General features: G+C 42.4%; 1 protein-coding gene across 1 annotated transcript; it reads right to left on the bottom strand.

Moving 5' to 3' along the window:
• Window positions 1-1,913: 1,913 nt before the first annotated feature.
• LOC115400187 (BICD family-like cargo adapter 1) lies at window positions 1,914-19,452 on the bottom strand. The gene is made up of 10 exons (XM_030107899.1): window positions 19,117-19,452; window positions 17,182-17,397; window positions 9,754-9,873; window positions 8,745-8,891; window positions 8,087-8,269; window positions 6,246-6,410; window positions 4,377-4,454; window positions 4,089-4,201; window positions 3,689-3,809; window positions 1,914-3,068 (listed from the first exon to the last, which is right to left on the bottom strand). The coding sequence occupies exons 1-10, from the start codon at window positions 19,363-19,365 to the stop codon at window positions 2,850-2,852; spliced, it is 1,611 nt and encodes a 536-aa protein (XP_029963759.1). The 5' UTR covers window positions 19,366-19,452; the 3' UTR covers window positions 1,914-2,849.
• Window positions 19,453-19,513: the final 61 nt, after the last annotated feature.

Below are 19,513 nucleotides of genomic sequence, written 5' to 3'. Positions count from 1 at the left end.
TATTACTTCACACATTTCAATGATTGATTCAATTTATTTCTACTCATGAACTTATCTTTAAATATATTATTATTATTATTATTATTATTATTATTATTATTATTATTATTATTATTATTATTATTATTATTATTATTATTATTATCAGCAGCAGCAGCAGTATTGCTATGAAAAGCAGTGAGAAAGTCCAGGGACCGAGACTATTTGGACTTTGAGGGCTTCCTGTGTGGAGTTTACATGTTCTCCCTTTTCATGTATTGGTTTGACCACGTCATCCAAATCAAGGTCGATGGAGCTAATGCAAGACTTTGGGCAAAAGAAAGGTGTATCCTTGACAGTCGTAGGACATGCATTTCACAATAATTGATTGTTTTAGCCTGCTGCACTTGTCCCTTTGTGGGATATATCACTGCAACCATTTTTTAATAAATGGTGAAATGTACAACTTTTAATGCTGTTTATGATGTTTATGATTAAATTTAGTGATAACTGTGATTTAAAAGTCACATGTCCTCCCAAACAAGGTGAATGTTTGATTTCTGTATTGAATGGCCCATTTTTTCCACAAATAAACTATTTCAGGACTTGAAGCAATCAGATGATAGTAATTATCAGATAGATACCGAGCTGTTTACAGATTACAGATATGAGGTGTCAAGAGAAGTCAAAATGTAATGTAAATACTGCCAAAAAAACAACGCAACAACCCCCCCCCCCCCCAAAAAAAAAAAAAAAAAAAAAAAAAACTACTGACAGGTACCAGCAGGGAATCGCAGAGTTTTTAGGCTCTTTGATTATGAGCGGGATACAAAGTATGACGTCATCTTGTTCTGAATTAACCTCCAAACGCAACCTGCAGTATCGGTGGAGCGTCAGCAGGAGGCAGCACCAGACCTGGCCTGAAAGCCCATAGATTTATGTGAAAGCCTGTCACAGGTGGAGCTGTTTGATCCGCTTCACTTTCCTTCGGTCAGGTTATGGGGCTAAAGAACAAACGGTTTCGAGAGCAAAGGGCAAAATCATACACCAAATCAACAAATGGATAAAAGTATGAGTGGATTCCATATGTTATTTTTTTTCTGACTGCAACTGAATGTTTGTAATCACAGAGGTGCAGAATAGATTTAGAATGTTCACTGGTGAAGCTCCCGACAAACAATTTATCCATCCATTGATCTTCTTTACAATACCACTTTGTTCAAACTAAAACTATGGGTTGCTGGAACTGATTGCAACTAACCTCTGAAACCGTCTTATTTATGCCTGCAGTCCACCAAAAAACATTACCTCAGGCATGTCTTTAGATTGTGAAAATCTAGAACATCCCATAAAAAAGGCCAAGCACACAAAAAGAGAGCAAGCAAACTCCACACAGTTCCAGTAAGCAGGTAAAAAAAAAAAAAAAAGGGGACGGGGAGAGAGAGAAATCTGTCAGTAACTGATAACCAAGTGAGCATTTATGAAGGAGTAATAACAAAAGAACACAGACTGGTCTGTGTTGAAATGTCTTGAAATTCATTGTACTGTCAAATACCCTTTGACCCCCAAAACAAAGTGAGGAACCTCCTCCTGGTAAAATATGTGAAATACTTGTAGAACCTTGTGAGTGCCGCATTGTTCAGTGGACCATGTGATACCCTGATTTTGTGCACTAGAAAACTTTTTATTGACAAAATGTTACAACTTTTTTCTTCTTACAAAATCTCCTTTCCCCAAGACATCTGGGTGATGTGATTTGGGGACTGTCTTGGAAAAACAGATTTTTATGGGTACGTTTTGACTACTTCATGTTTACGTTGTTTAGCATTCATGCAGTGTTTGTTTCATTGCAGCCCTATGCAGAGCAGGAGCAGACTCTTATTTTCATTTTTCTTTGAGATCATTTCTGAGTTTTATTCCCTGCTTGGGACACACAGCCTCAAGCTTTCCAGCCACCTTTCAAATCTTGTTTGAAGTAAGTGGCTTATGGTTTGTGGCTTAGTTTGTTGTTTTAATTCCAACAGTATATTTCTCCTGTTTTCCTGATGACAGTAAAGGCAACATTCAAGTGAGTTTCAAACCAGAAATAGTCACAAACACCTCAAAGGATTGTTGTACGTTTTATGAAACTGGTCAGTCATATACGAAGCTGAGGAAATAACAGAATATGACACCGAGTAGTTTTGATCATAAACACTGAATCACAGAAAGTACGAGTGTTTCTGGTGTACAAACACTGAGCGGACCAAGCTAACCTTCAATGAACACATTTGGTTTTCAACAAAACCAAAAACGACTGAAATCATATTAACAAAAAGAACAACAGTGTGATGTTACACAAAGACAAGCAGTGTTTCTCATACAACCAACATGTTTTACATACTTAGCTTTCAAATAACATAAAACAAATTAAAAAAAAAAGGCAAAACTAACATCTTCACACAGCTTCAAAGATAAATTCATGATGAGTGAAAACTCAGCTAGTTCAATTATTTTCTGACCTCTTTGATCCATGAACTTAAATAATCTGAACAAATACTTTCTGCCGATCTAGAACTAAATCATATATAAAGTCTCAGACATAGAGACGTTCACAATAATACAAAATAAGGCACAATATTTACAGTGTGATGCAAAGTTTGAAGGTATTTCTGCAAAAACATTAGTGTTCAAGACACAGTAACACCATTCAGAGATGAATGAGGCTCAGCCTCTTGGTGAATGAAATGTTTCTCTAAGTGCCTGCTCGACAAGTCTTTGTTTGTAGTGGCTCTGTTCTTTTCACTGGATTAAAGTGTCTATTTTTTATGGCTCCTCTTGTGATCTCCCTCTGACCTCTACGCACTCTCAGCAGTGAAACCGAGTGTGCTTCACTTCCCGTACTGCACCCCTTTGCTCCGCCTCAGCCAGTCCTTCCAGGGGGACTGAGGTTTCTCCTGGCTGATGTCTGAACTCCAGGAGGACGGCGTCCGGCTGGGCCTGCGGAAGAACGACAGGCCGTTGGAGGTGGGTTTCCTGGGCGGCGGCTCTGACTGCTGCTGCTGCTGCTGAGACTTGAGCTGCTGGTTTATGATGATCTGGATGTCGTCCTGAGAAATGGAGAAGAGGGGAAAAAAAAAAAGAAAATTACACAAAATCAGAGAAACAGGGGCCCAATATGCTGTCTCATATTGGGGAAATACTGCAAACATTATTCAAACAGACTAGAATCACATGGATTTTTATGATGTGACCCACATTGAGTCCTGCTGGCGTTTCACCCTCAACCACTTTCTGTTTCACAGGCTGCTAATCAGCTAATGCATCTAATAAAACATACTTCTTCATCTTCATAAATCCTTCCATGCACTAATCCTCCGATCCCTCGCTGACTTACTCAGATGAGTCGAGCTGTAGTGCAGGGACCACACACTCAATTTGATCTGCATAATAACCTAGAAATACCAGCAGTTCCATAGTTTTTCTTCAGTGTTAGTGCAAAGAATAAAAGTATATCCTGATTTTATGTATTTCTTGAGGAAAAAAGGCAGTGTTAAAACTATAGCCAGCACAGCATTTCTCTTTAAACTAATATCGGAGAAAGAGACCTGTTGTGTCCGAGAAGGCACGATTCCTGCGATTTATCTGAGTATGGCTTTGATCCTGCCATTAGTAATAATATAGCTCGATTTCACTGCTATTGAAGGCAGTGAAGCCACTTGCCACGCACCTGCCACGCCTCCAGCTCCTGTGACAGCTCCAGTTTGCGTTGAATGGCGTCCAGCAGCTGGTTATTCAGACACATCATGTCGTTTTTACACCTGACCAGCTCTGCCTCCATCAGGGTTTTCCTACCAAGACACAGTCACATTTTCTCAGGGACGTCAAACAAAACAGAGTTCTATCAGAATGTTTGAACTCGTCGCTGATAAAAACTGAACTCTCCCTTCTGGAGAAGCTATCAACAGTACGAGAAGAAATCACACCTGTCTCTCAGTGTTGAAACAGATTATCGCAGAAGAACGATTTGTTTCAAAGCGTTCCAGATTATATTTTGGGACAGAAAATTCTCTGAAAAACAATGTACTTTGGATGCATTGTTTCTAAATCTAAGTTGATAAGAGACTAACTTGGCTATGGCTTCGTCTCGGTCTCTGATGGCCTGCTGGGACACGTCAGCATGATCCTGCATGTTCTGCAGCTTCAGCATCAGCTCAGTGTTTTCCTGCTGCAGCTGAACGTTCTGCAATAAAGAACAAAAAAGAACAACAAGGTAAGTGAGGAGTTCGTCTGAACGCCTCAGTGTAAATGGCGCTAAGATGGACAGAAACAAGGTCAGTGGTGCCATCAGTGAAACCTTGATAAGATGGTCAGACACAGGCGCTGAGGCTCATCACCTGTTCGCTCATCAGTGTTACCTGATCTCTCAGCTCCTGTGCGGCGCTCAGATTCCCACAGCGATCACCCGCGCCGTGGACTAAACCCAGATTCAGGTCCTGGGACAGACACATTAACAGAGAGATCGGGTGTCAGTCCTTCATGCGCACCAAAAGGACTTTCTGCGGCGCTGGCCGATTTGCACCGTCGCTCGGAGGGCGGTAGAGGTGGGGCTGGATATTCGGTTACAGTGACAAAAGAATGTTACAGCAGGAGGGAAGACTAATACCAGGAAGCACAAATGGACAATTGTATACACCTGCTGCTGGCGAATACAGGTGCAGCAAGAAGAGTATCAACAGTATTGAATGCACACACACACACACACACACACACACACACACACACACACACACACACACACACACACAGTCTCGTATTTCTATCCTTGTGGGGACCTTCCATTGACTCCCATTCATGTCTAGCCCCTAACCCTGACCCTTACCCTAACCCTAACCCACACCACAACAAAGCCTAACCCTAAAGAAATGTTTTTGCACTTTTACTTTTTTCAGTAACAACAACATGGTCAAGAAAACACTGTTTCTCCTACTTAGGACCGGAAAAAGGTCCCCACAAGGCACGTCGTTCCACGTTTTGCTATCCTTGTGGGGACATTTGGCCCCGACAAGGATAGAAATACGAGAACACACACACACACACACACACACACACACACATACACACACATACACACATACACATACACATACACATACACATACACATACACATACACATACACATACACATACACATACACACACACACACACACACACACACACACACACACACACACACACACACACACACACACACAGGTAGTCAGCCTGAGGGCGATGCCTCAAAGCACCTCTAGAGGGCAGACATGCTCACTGCTCTGAGAGCAGAAGACATCAGGAAGGATGAAAGAACATCTTTCAAAAAATTTGATTGAAGATTGAAGTTCTTAATCTCAGAAACGAATGTCTTTTTTTTTTTTTCAAAAGTGTAATTGTAACTCTTTCTTAGAAAAAAAAAAGTGTGAATACTGAGGGGGGAGAAATCTGAATTGAGATTAAGAAAAAAAAGGTTTTAAAAACTTTTTTCATTGATCCTATTCTTTAAATTATGTCTCCATCCTGATTATACATTCCCAACTTACATAAAGGAGTTTTTCAGCTGAGAAAAGAATTTCACTAAAGTGAAACTGCAGTGAAAGGATTTCTAATTGGGCAAAAAAAAAAAAAAAAAAAAGCACAAGGTAAAGAAAAAATACTAAAATGTAAAGAAACTTTTTTAAAGAAGTATATGTCCTTTGGATTCAATCAACCAACCAAATAACCAAACCAACATCTTTCATACATCAAACTGCAGCACAAAGTGCTTTACATGTCAGAACACATGAAGAAATTCTCTTATTCACACTGTGGTCCAAAAGTGCTGTTCCACAGTTGATCCATTGCTAGCTAGGCATTTGTTGAAAGCACATTTTGCTGTATATGTAACACAAACACTCCTTCCATCCTTAAAATGACGAGAGCAACAGCAGAAAGTTAAGTATAGCACAGCTGAGAACTGTCCTTCAGCTGAGCGATGAAGTGTTTGTACTTTATCTTTCACTGGACTGAACAGACAGCACTGTCTCTCAGCAGCGGTGAAAGTCTTCGGCTTGAAATAGATCTCAACAAATTTCCAAGCTGGGAAATCTTTTATACTTCACTGTGTGAAATATATAGTTCAGACAGTTTATTGTCACAAGAGCTCGTCACTTTTCCCATCCTACTTTGATTTCAAGCCGCAAGGTCGGCCTTTTGTTGGGCTTCCTGTCCTGCCCTGCTTCTGTTGTCGTGCTCTGCCACAGCTCACCTGGGGGCTGGATGCCTGAGACAGCGTCTGGGCGACTCCCCTCAGCCGGAGCAGCATGGCCTGCAGGTCCTCCGGTTGACACTCGAGCTTTGACCCCGCGGAGACGTTTAAGTCCTGGGTCAGAGGGAGGAGCAGCTGGAGGATGGAACCCATTTCCTGAGTGATCTGAGGAGAAAATAAATAGAAACTTCTGCTTATTATGTCTTTCAAACACAAGTGTGAATGTTTGTGCAACTGTCCACTTCAGGGTCTCTACAAGATTGAAATATTAACCCTGAAACACAATTAGCAGTGCTTGGATGTTGCTATTGTATTTGACCGACATTGTTTTCTCAGAAAAGTAAACCAGTCAAGACTCAAACAGAAGTTTTCATTCTTCCTTTGTCTCCTGCGTGACACACATTCTCTTCACACACTCCACGTCTCATGTGACATCAGGTATTTACTGAAAGGGAGGAGCAGGCGTGTCGTCAGCGTTATATTGAACTTACTGGAGTCAAACTCATCACCCGGCAACGCCTGAACGCCAGCGCGCCTTCAGATCTGACGCGTGTTACATTTTCACATGTTACACGTTTTTGGTGATTTTTCTGGCAAAAGGAGAAAAGCTCTCAAGTTTCTCTCAGCGCTGAACACTCGTACAACACGAGTTCTGTAAGCTCTGAAACGCTCTCACAGTGTGGCTGTGACAAACAGGAAATGCAGAGAATGACTCATGAGTGCAGATACACATCGCTTTGTCTTACGGCAACACAACAATAACAGCACGCGCCGCGCGCACACACTCCTCTCCCGTGCTTCATTCAGACATACATTGTCTTACCCAGGCTTTATCTCATTTGAGTTCACTCTGAAAAATCGGCCTCTTTTCCTCGCTGAATGTTTCCCGGCGTCAAACACAAGTCACACTGTCACACAGTACTTGCACAAAATGTTCTGTCATCGTGAGCCTCTCTGCAGAGTGACAAGACTTCCAAAAACTCAACATACTGAGGATTTTTCCTCTAATCGTGTCAGCGTTAAAGTCCTCCAGGAGCCACTTTGTTTAATATTCTTGTTTTGAGTCAACATGTGAGCGCATTTCAGTTGCACCGAGGATCAATACAGGAGGGTTATCAATAGACCGAGCTCAAAAGGCGACGCTGACAACACCAGATGAAGGCAGACCAGAAACGGTTCCAGTCTGTCAGGATTCAAATCAGTTCAAAGCTTCTCGGCCTTGAGGGCAATGACGTTATGAATTAGTTTTACTTTAATTGTAACTTTTGTTACAGAAAGACATTTCTTAGCATTTACACTAAATAATCAGTGCAGCTTCAGTTAACTGGTATTATACATCTATCTCTAAACTACTGGTTTAGTACTTTTTCAGTTTTTAAGAAACTAACATGTTATCTTATGAGAATGATGCAAAAACCAAACTAAATTAAGTCCTGTTTATCACTTTAAAACACTGTGTACCATGAAACACAGAGATAGTGAGGACAGCCAAGATACTTCATGATTGCCAGATGTAAGCGTCTCACATTGCTGGCATATTTTTCACATCCACCTGATATAAAAATAGAGCTGCTTCTTTACTGTACAGGATTTTTATTGACAGACTTACCGGCAACAATCACAGTGATCGTCTTTTTACTTCCTTCAGTTTCTCATTAGTCTTCTGCATGAACAATTACTGGTTGTGTTCCAACAGTCTTGATTTGATTTTCAGATATTCATGTCCGATATGCTTTATACCACTGAGTAAATGTTACAACTTGAAAGTTGAAAAACATCATATTCGTCCCTAACAGCTGCGTGTGGTCTAACTGTGCCATCAGGCTGTTTCGGGGTCGCACCTCTTCTTTGCTGACTCCCAGCTCTGCCGTCTGCAGGCTGCTCTCCAGCTCGGACAGCAGCGAGGCGTTTCCGCGGCTCCTGGCCTCCTGCAGGGACACCTCCTCCTGGAGCTCCTCCACCTGAGCCTGCAGCTGCTGGGAACGGCCCCGAGCCACCTCCACCTCCTGCCATGCCTCGGCCAGCTGAAAACACACACACACACACACACGCATGTATGTTACCAACGCAGAGCCTGTAGGCACGAACGTGACAATCAAACACACACAAAAGATCATACGATAATCCCCGAGTCTTAACTGCGCATGTCAGAGCTCAAGCAGAAATCCCGACGCGCCAGATTCCAGACAAACATGAAACCAAATGAACACGAGTGGAATCCAGAGACGCCGGTGAAATCCACAATGACAGAGACAGGGCGATGGTTGCATAATGTTTTCCACAATTCCACCGAAACCCGCACGGCAGGCAGGGTGCACAAAATCCCTTTTTGTTCCTGAGGCTCTTTCATGCTGCTGCTTTGTGTCGCTCTCTGCCACAGTTGAAGACCAATCAGTGAATATTTCCTTTGAGGGAAGGCTGACAGTGCCCCCTCTGTGTGTGTGTGTGTGCATGTGTGCGTGTGTGTGTGTGTGTGTGTGTGTGTGTGTGTGTGTGTACCTGCTGGCTGTGCTGCTGGCTGAGTTGGTCGTGCAGAGCCAAGCGTGCCTGCAAAGAGGCCAAACTCGACCTCAGCTCGGCGTTCTCTTGACTGACACTTTCCAAGCGCTGCTCCAGCACCTGCTCCTTCTGCGTGAGACGCAACACCTGCAAACACAAACAACACACATCTGAGAGGCGCCAAATAGGTGGGAGAGAAAGTCTCACTTTCACTCCTCAAAGCAAAGCACGAGCAGATATGAAATACTGAAGCTTCCCACGTTGAGTTAGAAATGTTTTGCTTATAATTTACAAGTAGAAAGAGTCCAGCGCTGTTTGTCAGCTGACTGTTTTTTCCACATTGACAACAATAACAAGAATTTAGACCATCAGTGCTGCTCAAAGGTGTATTTTCCCCTCATTTGTGGAGCCACACGAACCATGATTTTACTGAATTCCTCAATATATAACAGAGATTGCATTTTGAGCTGTCTTCTATTAGAGTTCGTATAAGCTGAAGCCGATTCACACTGATTTGGAACAAAAAAACAGAAAAACACAAACTCCAACAAAAATGCATTTACACACACAGTCACATAATAAACAATGTTTTATAAAAATTGTGGGAAAAATGAGGAACAACATAAACTGATAGGAAAAGGGAGAACATGTAAACTGACACCAAAGACTCAAGCGTGGAACTGAACATTGGCCTTTGGTGTAAATTAATGCTAATCAGTCTTCCAGCAAGCTGTTCTGCTATGTGTCTATCAGAGAGGCAAACACTTCCAGGATTCTAGCAGAACAGGATGTCTCAAAGTTATCCCTTCATCGCATAAGTTACCATATATGCTAACTTCTGCGTTGCTTTTATGGTTTGTTGAAAAGAACAATTGCTGCTAAATACTTATGAAAAACTTCTTGTATGAATATAGTTTTGATAAAGTTTTCAAACATGCACAAAATGCTTTCAGTCAGTGATTTTCGTCATTTGGTTTCGTGGTGTTTCCATGTGTGGCACAGTCCTCACCTGCTCCCTCATGGCACTGATCAGCTCGTCGTCCTGCTGCCGGCTGTGGCTTCCCTTCTGCTGGAGCTCTTGTTTCAAAGCCTGCAGTTCGCTGGACATGGCTCTCTCCACCTCCATCGCCTCCAAACACACATCAGAGACACACCGTTAGATTCTCAGATGGAGTAAATGAAACGAGGTCCTTCAATGTCTTACTTTTTTTTCAACCCAGGAGGAGGAAAGATAAAAATCACTCAGCGAAGTCATAAATGTGTATCAGTCAACCTGAAACTCCCAACGCAAAGCCCGCCTGAGGCGGGGGGCTTTCAAAAAGTAGAAACCACAATCCTGAAGCCAAAGATAACTAAACATACAAGGGAGATATTTGTGGGGGAAAGTCCAGTAATCTACACCCAGATGGGAAGAAGCTGGGGATTAGGTGATGAAAATTAAATGCATTTGGTACCATTTCTGCTGCGGGCGCTGCAGCACTAAAGGAAAACAATACCTTTTATTTTCTCTACTCTTTGTACTCTTTTTCTCTACGTTTGTGCTCGTCTTGAAAACTACAGGTCAGCTTCTCTGAGAAGGTATAGCTGCAAAGTAACATGAAGGATGATATCAGTGCATCATTAAAATCATTTATCTATTCACACATCTGTTCCATGACCCTTTATGAAGCTTAGGGTCATAAAAAGCAGGGGTCAACCCTATCTGAACAGGAACATCAAGGACACGTCACCGGACCGTCACAGGGCAAGCAGGGAGACAATGACACACACTCATTCACCGATACACCAACAAATCTCATGCACTTGTTTATGGACTGAAGCAGGTGACCTATATACCCAGTGAAAACACACACAGGGAAATCATGCAAATTGCACATTAATGTTCTCAAACCTGGGAGATGACAGTGCTGACCACTGCACCATTAAAAGCCTCTGTTACGCTGTCAGTCAACAAGTGTCAAAACACGGAAAAAGGAACACTTCGATTCATTTGAACAGTTGTATGTGGTGGACAACACATTTGATACTTTAAGCCACTTTAATATCGATATGCTTCAAGACAAACATGTCTTAATGTTTTCTTGAGTTACACCTGTGATGAGGAGGCAGCAGATATCGGAGGCTGAATGCACCGGTGAGTAACTATTTTGACAAATGTGTCTCCATCATATCCCTCTCATGAGCGAGCAGTCCCAAATCCTGCTGGTACTTTTCAGATAACAGGTGACAGCACCAGAAAAGCCAAGAAATGAAGCGACGAAGCACTTATCTGAAAAAACAGATGAAGGCATAAACAAAGGAGGATTTGTAAAAATCAATCCAACAGAAAGACAGAAAAAAAACTTGTCAACCACCTATAAAGTTCGTAGACGCTGTAATAAGTGGGAAACAACAGTCTTTTGTTGGGGATTCCACTTGAAACAAAACTTCCCTCTCAGACAAAGCTGCTCAGAAACATCAAAACCCTCTGCGGTCTCTGTGCCAGCTCCCCCCTTCCCTCCCCTCTCATGTCCTGGTTTGGGACCCTTGCCTCTCCTTACTCAGCAGTTTGGCGGGCCGCTGTCAGGTCCCATCACAGCCACATAATGCGGGATGAAGGGCAGATGGAGCAGAGGGCATCTTGGTATTGTGGATGAGACCATCTTGCCAGATTAGACCGCGGCGTGGCAGCGGGTGAAGTGAGACGTCGGCAAGGCGAGGCTGGAGTGGACAGCTTGAGAGTACGTGTCTGGAAGGGTGTAGGGAGGAAGCGAGGCAGGCGCGAGGGCTAAACTTAGAGAGACGCGTGTGTGTCTGTGCCTGTGTTTGATGAGAGTGAAGCCGGCATTGATGGACAAAAACAAAAACATAGCATGCAGACGCACTGTGAGGAGGTGGGGGGAGGTGGGGGGAGGGGGGGGGGGGGGCTGTGGAGATGAATATTACTGATGCCTCGTCTCATCAACAAAGGGCCTCTTCCACAATGGAGGCAGCGACCCACCAAGAACGCCGACAAGACGAGTGGAAAAAGGGATGCCGTCTCCGGGAGAGACACGAAGCCTGAGATGATATCCCCCCCCGCCCCCCCACCGCCTCACCAAACACTGAGGTATCCGACAGCTGACTCCCCCAGCTACAGCCGGGTCCCTCGGGGCTGGAGGGGGGCACAGAAAGCATGGCTTTCCCTCGGGATGAGGGGATGTTTGAGTATGAAGGGCAACTTCAAAGGAGCAAATGAAAGATTTATATCTCTCTGCCATGTATATTGTCTTTTCCTTTTTGTCTGAGGGCTTGGTGATGCTGGCAGAAGGAGCAGAGGTCACGAGGGGGCTCGTCAGGCTTCTTCTTTTACAATAACGGAAATCCACAGCAAGAGATTTGTCACAGCTGTCCAATAACACAGCCAATGTAAGAGACTGTGTTACGCCCGGTGGTGCACAGGGGCTGATGAGGCAATGTGTCCAGTATCTGACACAAAAAAGGCACTTGTTGATGGAAAAACAACATAGAAATAATTAAACACAGCTTTCAGGATATATTTGTATGTGGTTATTGCTGTTATGGTTGTACCCAACTGCTTTGCCGTTGGTCTGCAAGTAGAAATTCATGTTTATTCTATTAATATTTTACCAAATCGTCGTACACTGACACTCTATTCGGATTAAAAAGTCTCACTGGTTAGAATATGCACGACAGCAGATCAGAAGAAAACATCTACTTTACACACAGTCAAAACATTCAACATTTATCTAAGCTTTCAATCTCCAGAATGAATAACAAAAATACAGCTAAGTTCTGGTGATACGACACCTAAAAACACCTAAGTCTTAATATTATTATAGAGGGAGTTATTTCACCAGAGGTTATTTTATGTGTGGTGGACAGGTTAGTCTTCTTTTTTCTTAACTTACAGTAAAGACATGCATGTTCAAGTATCTTTCTTCCTGTGAAATAAGCAAGACATTACTACAGAGGGAAAATCAGAAATACTTTCTTATAATTCACATTCACCTGTCACTAATTTACACAACTAGTTACCAATTACCAAAAGCAGCTCATTTTGAATCGAGCTGCTTAGTTTTTTCATGAAACGATAAAATGTCTGATCAATATATTTTCTACGTTCCACTAGAAATCAGATGTGGGTCTATGAAGTTAACAGAAATCCTGCACTTTCATTCTTTTTCTTTTAACTTTTCATAACTGTTCCCAACCTTTCTGACAATCTAAGATAATATTAAGCCTCATATCAGAACATTAATATGACACATGAGTATTATCCAGTGTCTTCAAGTCAACTAGCAGCTGAGCAAAATTTAACTTTTGAACTTTTTACATTAAAAGAACAAAACAGAAGTATAAAAAGGATTGATGTGCATGTGCTACCAGCTAACCAGATATCTGTGATCCGGATATATAAGACTGCAAAAGTTGTTTATCCACATGGCACCTCAATCCGGGGTTTTTCACTCTAACAGGGTGGAGTTTCCTGGAAACAAACAACCCTGCAAATGAAAATATCAGGCAGAGCTGCACACTTCACTATGGAAGCTTATTATATGAACAAAATGCCAACATTACAAGCATATCACTCGGTTCAGTGCTGCACTGCATAAGCATAGCAAACAAAGAAAACTGTATTAAATTGGAGAAATTAAAAACAATTCAGACTATGAAAGCACAAGTAGATTTCACCAATTAAAAAACAAGTAGCGGGACATCATTAAAAGTGTAGATTGTGCTTGTATTGTACCACAATAGTACAAAACGTTTGTGTTTTATGGTCATTTATTAATTACAATTAAAAAAAATGGATATTTAAGTGGCCACAATTAATCTGCTGTGTTGTTGTGCTTGTTGATGCTGGTTGTCAGTAATGTCAGCGAAGTTAAAATAAACATAAACCACATCAGCTCAAAATGTGAAAGGTTTCACTTAAGTTACCTTGAAAAAAAATCTAATACTCGGAGTTATGGGGGAGGAGTTGCTGTTTTTTTTTTTTTTTTTTAGATTTGAGTAAATGACCCTGTAGGAAAAATATGCAGAAAGTTGTCCACATTTCTAGCTTATCACATGATAATCAGGCTCCTGTTAGAGTCTGGCATTTTTTATCCATTAGGCGTCTTTTTAAGTCAGGCTAAATCACAAATATGTCATTATCTCTGCTTGGATTATATCAAGCAGAAGTTATGGAGAAGCTAAAGATGATAAAGCACCAAAGAATTTCTATAGGATTAATAAAGTATTTCTATTGTAATCTATTCCATATCTGCTGTAAATAACCTCCGAAGTTCTCGGTTTCTCAGAATCATATTCCATGTATTTCCTTGTAAGCGACTGTCTGGAAATTAGCTCAATGAACGTAATGAATTATCCATTCAAAGTGCTTGATTGCAGTTTCACTCCAGTCCTCTCGGCGTGACAAAAGATGTAATATAAACAGATGAAAAACAGCCTGAGCTCACTCGCCACTCCCTCAGATTCTACCAACCAGTTTCTGTCAAAGCGTTGCCTCTCAAGCGTGTGACTATCTGGAAAACTCCACCATTGTTTTTGTGCAGTGGCTTCCTCTTATGCAATCGCAGGATGGAGATTCACAGCAGATCTTTCCTTTCTCATATCAAAGCCGGGTGTTGCTGATAAATTCCTCCCTCTCTCTCAGGTTCCTGCAGCGCTGTCCCGAACAGATTCCTGTCATGCTCCACTTACGTTACAACTATAATATCAAGTTTCAGTCTCGGTGAAACCTGCAGCAGCATTTGAATAAAGACATTTAACCCAGGAGAAAGTCAGAGCCAACAGACACGAGATTAAAACTATTTTTTTAGAGTATTTATAGCCTTAATTTTTTTGTCATTACACCAATGCAAGACAAATATTCTGTTCAATAATAATAAATTACAAAAGAAGCATATGTAACATGGTTAGCCATTAGTTATTTTCTTGTTCCATCCTTTTTCTTCTTGAATTAGTCAACAGTTTAAAGTATAACTATATTCAGAAGGATCATGCAGTCAGGGGCCATCCAAGGACTGTCTGTAACCTCCTGAACACAACATGTCCAAGTCTGCAGCACACAGACAACATTATCAAGCAAACACACTCCCAAAGCTTTGCAATAAGTAATGAAAATCTTCTCTGCGTCTGTCCTGTCGTCTTCTCTCTTAATGTCCAATAAATCCACCTCTAAGGCTGGATCTGTTGGACGTTTCCAACCTGCTAGAAGGAAGTTTTTGTTTTGTTTTTTCTGTACTTTATTTCAATTCTAAGTGTGATGAAATCCACTTTTTACAACTGTCACGATGTATATCAAATTTAAATGACATAAATCAACTTCAGTACTCTTCATTTCTTCCAAGAGTGAAAATCTATTGGTTTTCTTACTATGTTGGAAAGTCTGAAAACTTCTAAGTAGCATTCTTATCAACTATTTGTGACATTTTCTTCCTATAAAACAACTTTTCTGGGCTGTAGAAGATCAATAAAGACACACAGAATAAATACCATCAGCTTCTGTTCATGCCGCATTAGCCTGTCCTCCCATTCACTTCCACATAATAACAGGAAAACAGCCACAACTCACCCCTCCAGTCCGCGGCGCAACAGTAGGAGCAGCCCCCTTCACCACGTCTGGCAAGAATGTATCAGACATGAAGCGTCGCTACTCTCTTTCTCCAAAACTTTCACGGATTTATGTCAACATTTACAACCACACGAAGTCCAGAGTCAAGCCCTGCCTGATGCTGAGTGGCAAAATGAAACATTTCCGCCTCTTCCCACTGCAGAAACGGCATTTTTTTCCCCTTCTTTTTATCTAAATTGTCTTTTTCCTGGACTTCTAGAGAGCTGGCTGCTCTCAAGAAGTCCTTCAACACGGCTGCAGGAGGGGGGGAGGGGGGGTTGCATTCACAGTTCCTGTTTCTGAAGACTTTGACTCATGATGGGGGGTATACTGATGTTTGGATTTATTTTTAACTATGCAAGCTGAAGTCAGCTCTTCTCTGCTAAACACACACACACACACACACACACACACACACACACACACACACACACACACACACACACGAGTGTGTGTGATCAGCCGTGTGGAATCAGGTGCGTCACAGCTGTAATGTTTAGCAAAACAGTCCCGACGTTCTCAGGCTGGAAAAACACTCAAGGTTGTCCCGACATGTGACCCAATCAGGTTCTCCGTCCGAACTGATAAGAGACTGTAAAATATGTCACTGGTCTCATTTTCACTGCCAGCGTTCGCGTTTTCCTGAGGCCTAAACGCCGAGGATCATAAATATATTTATGAGTTATAAAGAACTGCGCTGCCGTCATCTAAGTCCGGGCTCATTACATCATTTCAGTATCAAAGGTTACTGAATAAACCGGTGATTAAGACGTTCATGTATTTGTAGGTTAATGATCATTCTGATAACAAATTCATCTGCTGACATCATGTAAAATTTTCCAATGTCATGTAACATCGCTTTAAAAGAACTAAAAAAAAATGAAATTTCATTTGGTTCTCAAAGTGTTGGTGTTTTCAAAGAGCTTCTAGAGCTCAGAGAAACGCCTCTTCCCACAGGTTTTTTTAAGGCCTGATTTTTAAGAGGAAATCCTGATTTAAAATAAAAAAAAAAAACTTAACCATGACTGACATAATATATTGGTAGATCCTTGTAAAAATGTATACGAATGTGAAAAAGACGAGGAAATTTAGGCTTTTAAGGAAAATGACTGCTTTGTGAGAGACATGCATGTGTGAGTGTGGAAGGGCTTCGCTCAGTGAAGGAATTCATCCTCCCACACCCTGAAAGCTTAAACTGAGCTGATATACAAGGTTTTTTTTTCCCACTCTTCACATGCTTGAATCCTTTTCTACCAACAGTGGAACATGGCTGGGAGAGCGGAACTAAAATCTTTTATAACCTGAGCGGTTTCATCTAAAAATCACGTTGTGGCATCAACTAAGACTCTCTCTATTGTTTACATATCGTTTCCATCCTCCTCCTCCTCACTGTCATGAATCATTAGCTTGAGGACAACAAAACTGACTCAGCCCCCAAACTTCATATTTGTGTCTCCATCTGAGATTAAACTCTCACTCTTTTGGTTTTTTTTTGTTTGTTTTTTTGTGTTTTTTTAACCAAGCAGGCATTTCTAAAGACAGGCCCGCTGTTCTGGCCTTGCTGTGAGCCTGCAGAGCCGGACGGTACGGCCTTGCTCCACACCAGATCAGCTGCGTCACACCGATATACCCAGCTGTGGCGCACAGAACATCAGGTTTCACCATGTGGATTCGGTGACAGCCCGCCTTATCTGGTGGGAGTCAGACCGTCTGCAGGTGTCTGTTTCACCTTGACTCAGTTCGCCGCTTTGTGGCATGTTTTTTAACCATCAGACCGCGAGAAAGAAAACAGAAACACAAACTGGAAACCGTTCAACTTCACACCGCGGGACTCACAGTGCTGAGCTCCTCCCGCAGCCGCTGAGTCTGCTCGCCGTGCTCCAGCTGGGCTCGATCCTTGTCCCTCTCCGCCTCGCCGAGCGCCCGGGTGAGCCGCTCCACCTGGGCGCTCAGCTCCCTGGTGTCCCGCTCCAGGTCGCCCACCTGGCTCTCCCACTGGGACTGGGAGCCCTCCAGCTTCACTCGGAGCTCATGCCGGCCCTGCTCCAGCTCCTGAACAGAGGAGGGAGTCGGGGGATGACAGAGGGAATCAATCACACACACAGGCTCATATTTTTGCATTGACTTTGACACAATCATTAATAAAAATATTCCTGTGGGCATCTTAAGTTGCAATGGGAATGTGCTAAAACAATATCCAGTGTGCAGAACATCAACCTGAAATTCTTCAGGGCATCCTTGTATCTCACTCCTTGCATTTATGACTCCTTATATAAGCCCCTAAACTTCAGACTGTGTCAGATGTGTTCGTTCCTCAAGCTTATCTGACTTCGTAGATTACTTTGCCCCTCTGTCCTCCCTGAGATTTATGTGATGGTCACACCCGATAACACCCAACGGTGAGCGGTCTGAGGGACGTCAGCACTCACCCCGAGAGAGAAAAAAGGCCATTATTTAACCTGCCACAGCCGCTCAGGTGGTTTTATGAATGTGCAGAAGGCGACAGAGAGGGCAAACGTGAGGACACTAGACTCTGTGTTTCCCTTCACAGCTGGACTGAGCAGCCATGCGTGTTTTATCCTGGAAGGTCATGTCCGAGTACAAAGGGTTATCTGTGAATCAGATTCCTGCAGCTTGTTTTAGAAGTTACATGCCTTCATCTCATGGAGCGTTTGACTTCTGCAGGATGTCTAACATGTGAACATCCTGTAGCTCCTTGGAAATTTAATTGGTTTGTTAAAAAAAAAAAATACTTGCCAGTCAATTACATAACACATAACATGTGTTTGGAAAGAAAATTCAGCAAAAAAACCTGCTGATCAACCTGTGAGAAGTTTAGAAATGTAAATCTGAGTCTGAATCAGGTAGCGAATGAGAGGTACTTCTTATCAACATTTAATGTAGACTGACGTACACATTAAAACATGAATGACACAGAGTCCTGCACACAGAGAACTGTTTCACAATGATAATGCCTGTTATCTAAGTCAGGCCATGCTAGATAAAAAGAATAGAGTCATATAATTAGATTTCAAAACACTTATCTTTTTCTAGCGTGTTCATTATTGAGCTTACTGAACCACATTATGTCATTTTCACTGAGTTCTCTCCTGAACAGTAATGAGATGGAGAACAGACTTTTCCCCAAGGGGTTTAGTTCAGTACAGCTTGCCTAAATTCTACTCAGTTACCTTAAAAAGCAAAACATCACTCTCTTATAGCTTCAGTTACTTTTCTAATGCATTTATTTGCACTGACAATAACGGGTATTACAATCATTTTACTTGTGTGAATAATCTCTATTGTCTTTAAAAATCCTAATAAGACATTTTGGTTCGTAAACAAATAGATATAAAGCACTAATGAACTGTGAGACGACTTAGAAATACTTTAAATGTAGCAAAGTGGTTCACTAACAACACGTATTAAGCAAAATGTTATTTAAAAACGTCTCTGACAGTAATGTACTTCCAATCAGTGTCAAGACTGTGCAGCTGACACGTGTTCATATCATTATCCTACAGTTAACACAGTTAATAAATATAGAATTTAAATAATCAAGGTCAATTTAACAAGAATAAACAGTAACATCTGCTCGAACAAACTGAAACCCAACGAAACAAAGTGAAGCAAACTTAACAATGTTTTAAAACGAGTTGAGCTCGGTCTCATCCTCTCTCGCCCCACACCTCACAGGTCGTCTGTTCCCACTAAGAGCCGGTTTCCCGGGTGGAACCCGGCGCTCCCCGGCGCTCCCCAGCCCGCTCTTACCTCCAGCTTGTCCTCGTACTCTTCATGGAGTTTCTCGCTGCGCTCCTTCAGCTGCCGGTTCTCCAGGAGCAACGCGTTTCCCAGCTGCGCTGCCAAAATAACCTCTTCCTCCTTTTGTTTCAGAGCAGCCACAAGTTCAGCGGGGTCCCGGTAATCTGCGATTTCCTCCGCGCCGTAGTCAAAGTAGAAGTCCGCCTCCTCCAGGTCCATCTTCTTGGACTTGAAGCGCCACTCGTCCAGTCGCTCCATCGTGCGTCGGTTCCGTTTATCCGCGCAGACAGTGTGCCATCGGTTGATGCTGGGCTGTGTGTGCGTGAGTGAGTGTGAGTGTGTGTGTGGGGGGGGACACCTGAGCCCAGCAGTTGAAGGTGTGTGAGAGCTCTCCTCCTCCCTCTGT

Source organism: Salarias fasciatus, chromosome 14, assembly GCF_902148845.1.
Source record: "Salarias fasciatus chromosome 14, fSalaFa1.1, whole genome shotgun sequence".
Taxonomy (NCBI): domain Eukaryota; kingdom Metazoa; phylum Chordata; class Actinopteri; order Blenniiformes; family Blenniidae; genus Salarias; species Salarias fasciatus.
This window is presented reverse-complemented; position numbering and strand designations above follow the sequence as displayed.

What these genes read in the sequence shown, in the direction of transcription:
- LOC115400187 (XM_030107899.1), bottom strand. Translation starts at nt 19,365, where the DNA reads ATGGAGCGACTGGACGAGTGGCGCTTCAAGTCCAAGAAGATGGACCTG. An exon ending in TGCGGGAGGAGCTCAGCACT is followed by an intron (nt 9,874 to 17,181) that starts GTGAGTCCCGCG and finishes GTGTGTTTGGAG; the next exon opens with GCGATGGAGGTGGAGAGAGC. An exon ending in AGGAGCTGGAGGCGTGGCAG is followed by an intron (nt 3,069 to 3,688) that starts GTGCGTGGCAAG and finishes TCCATTTCTCAG; the next exon opens with GACGACATCCAGATCATCAT.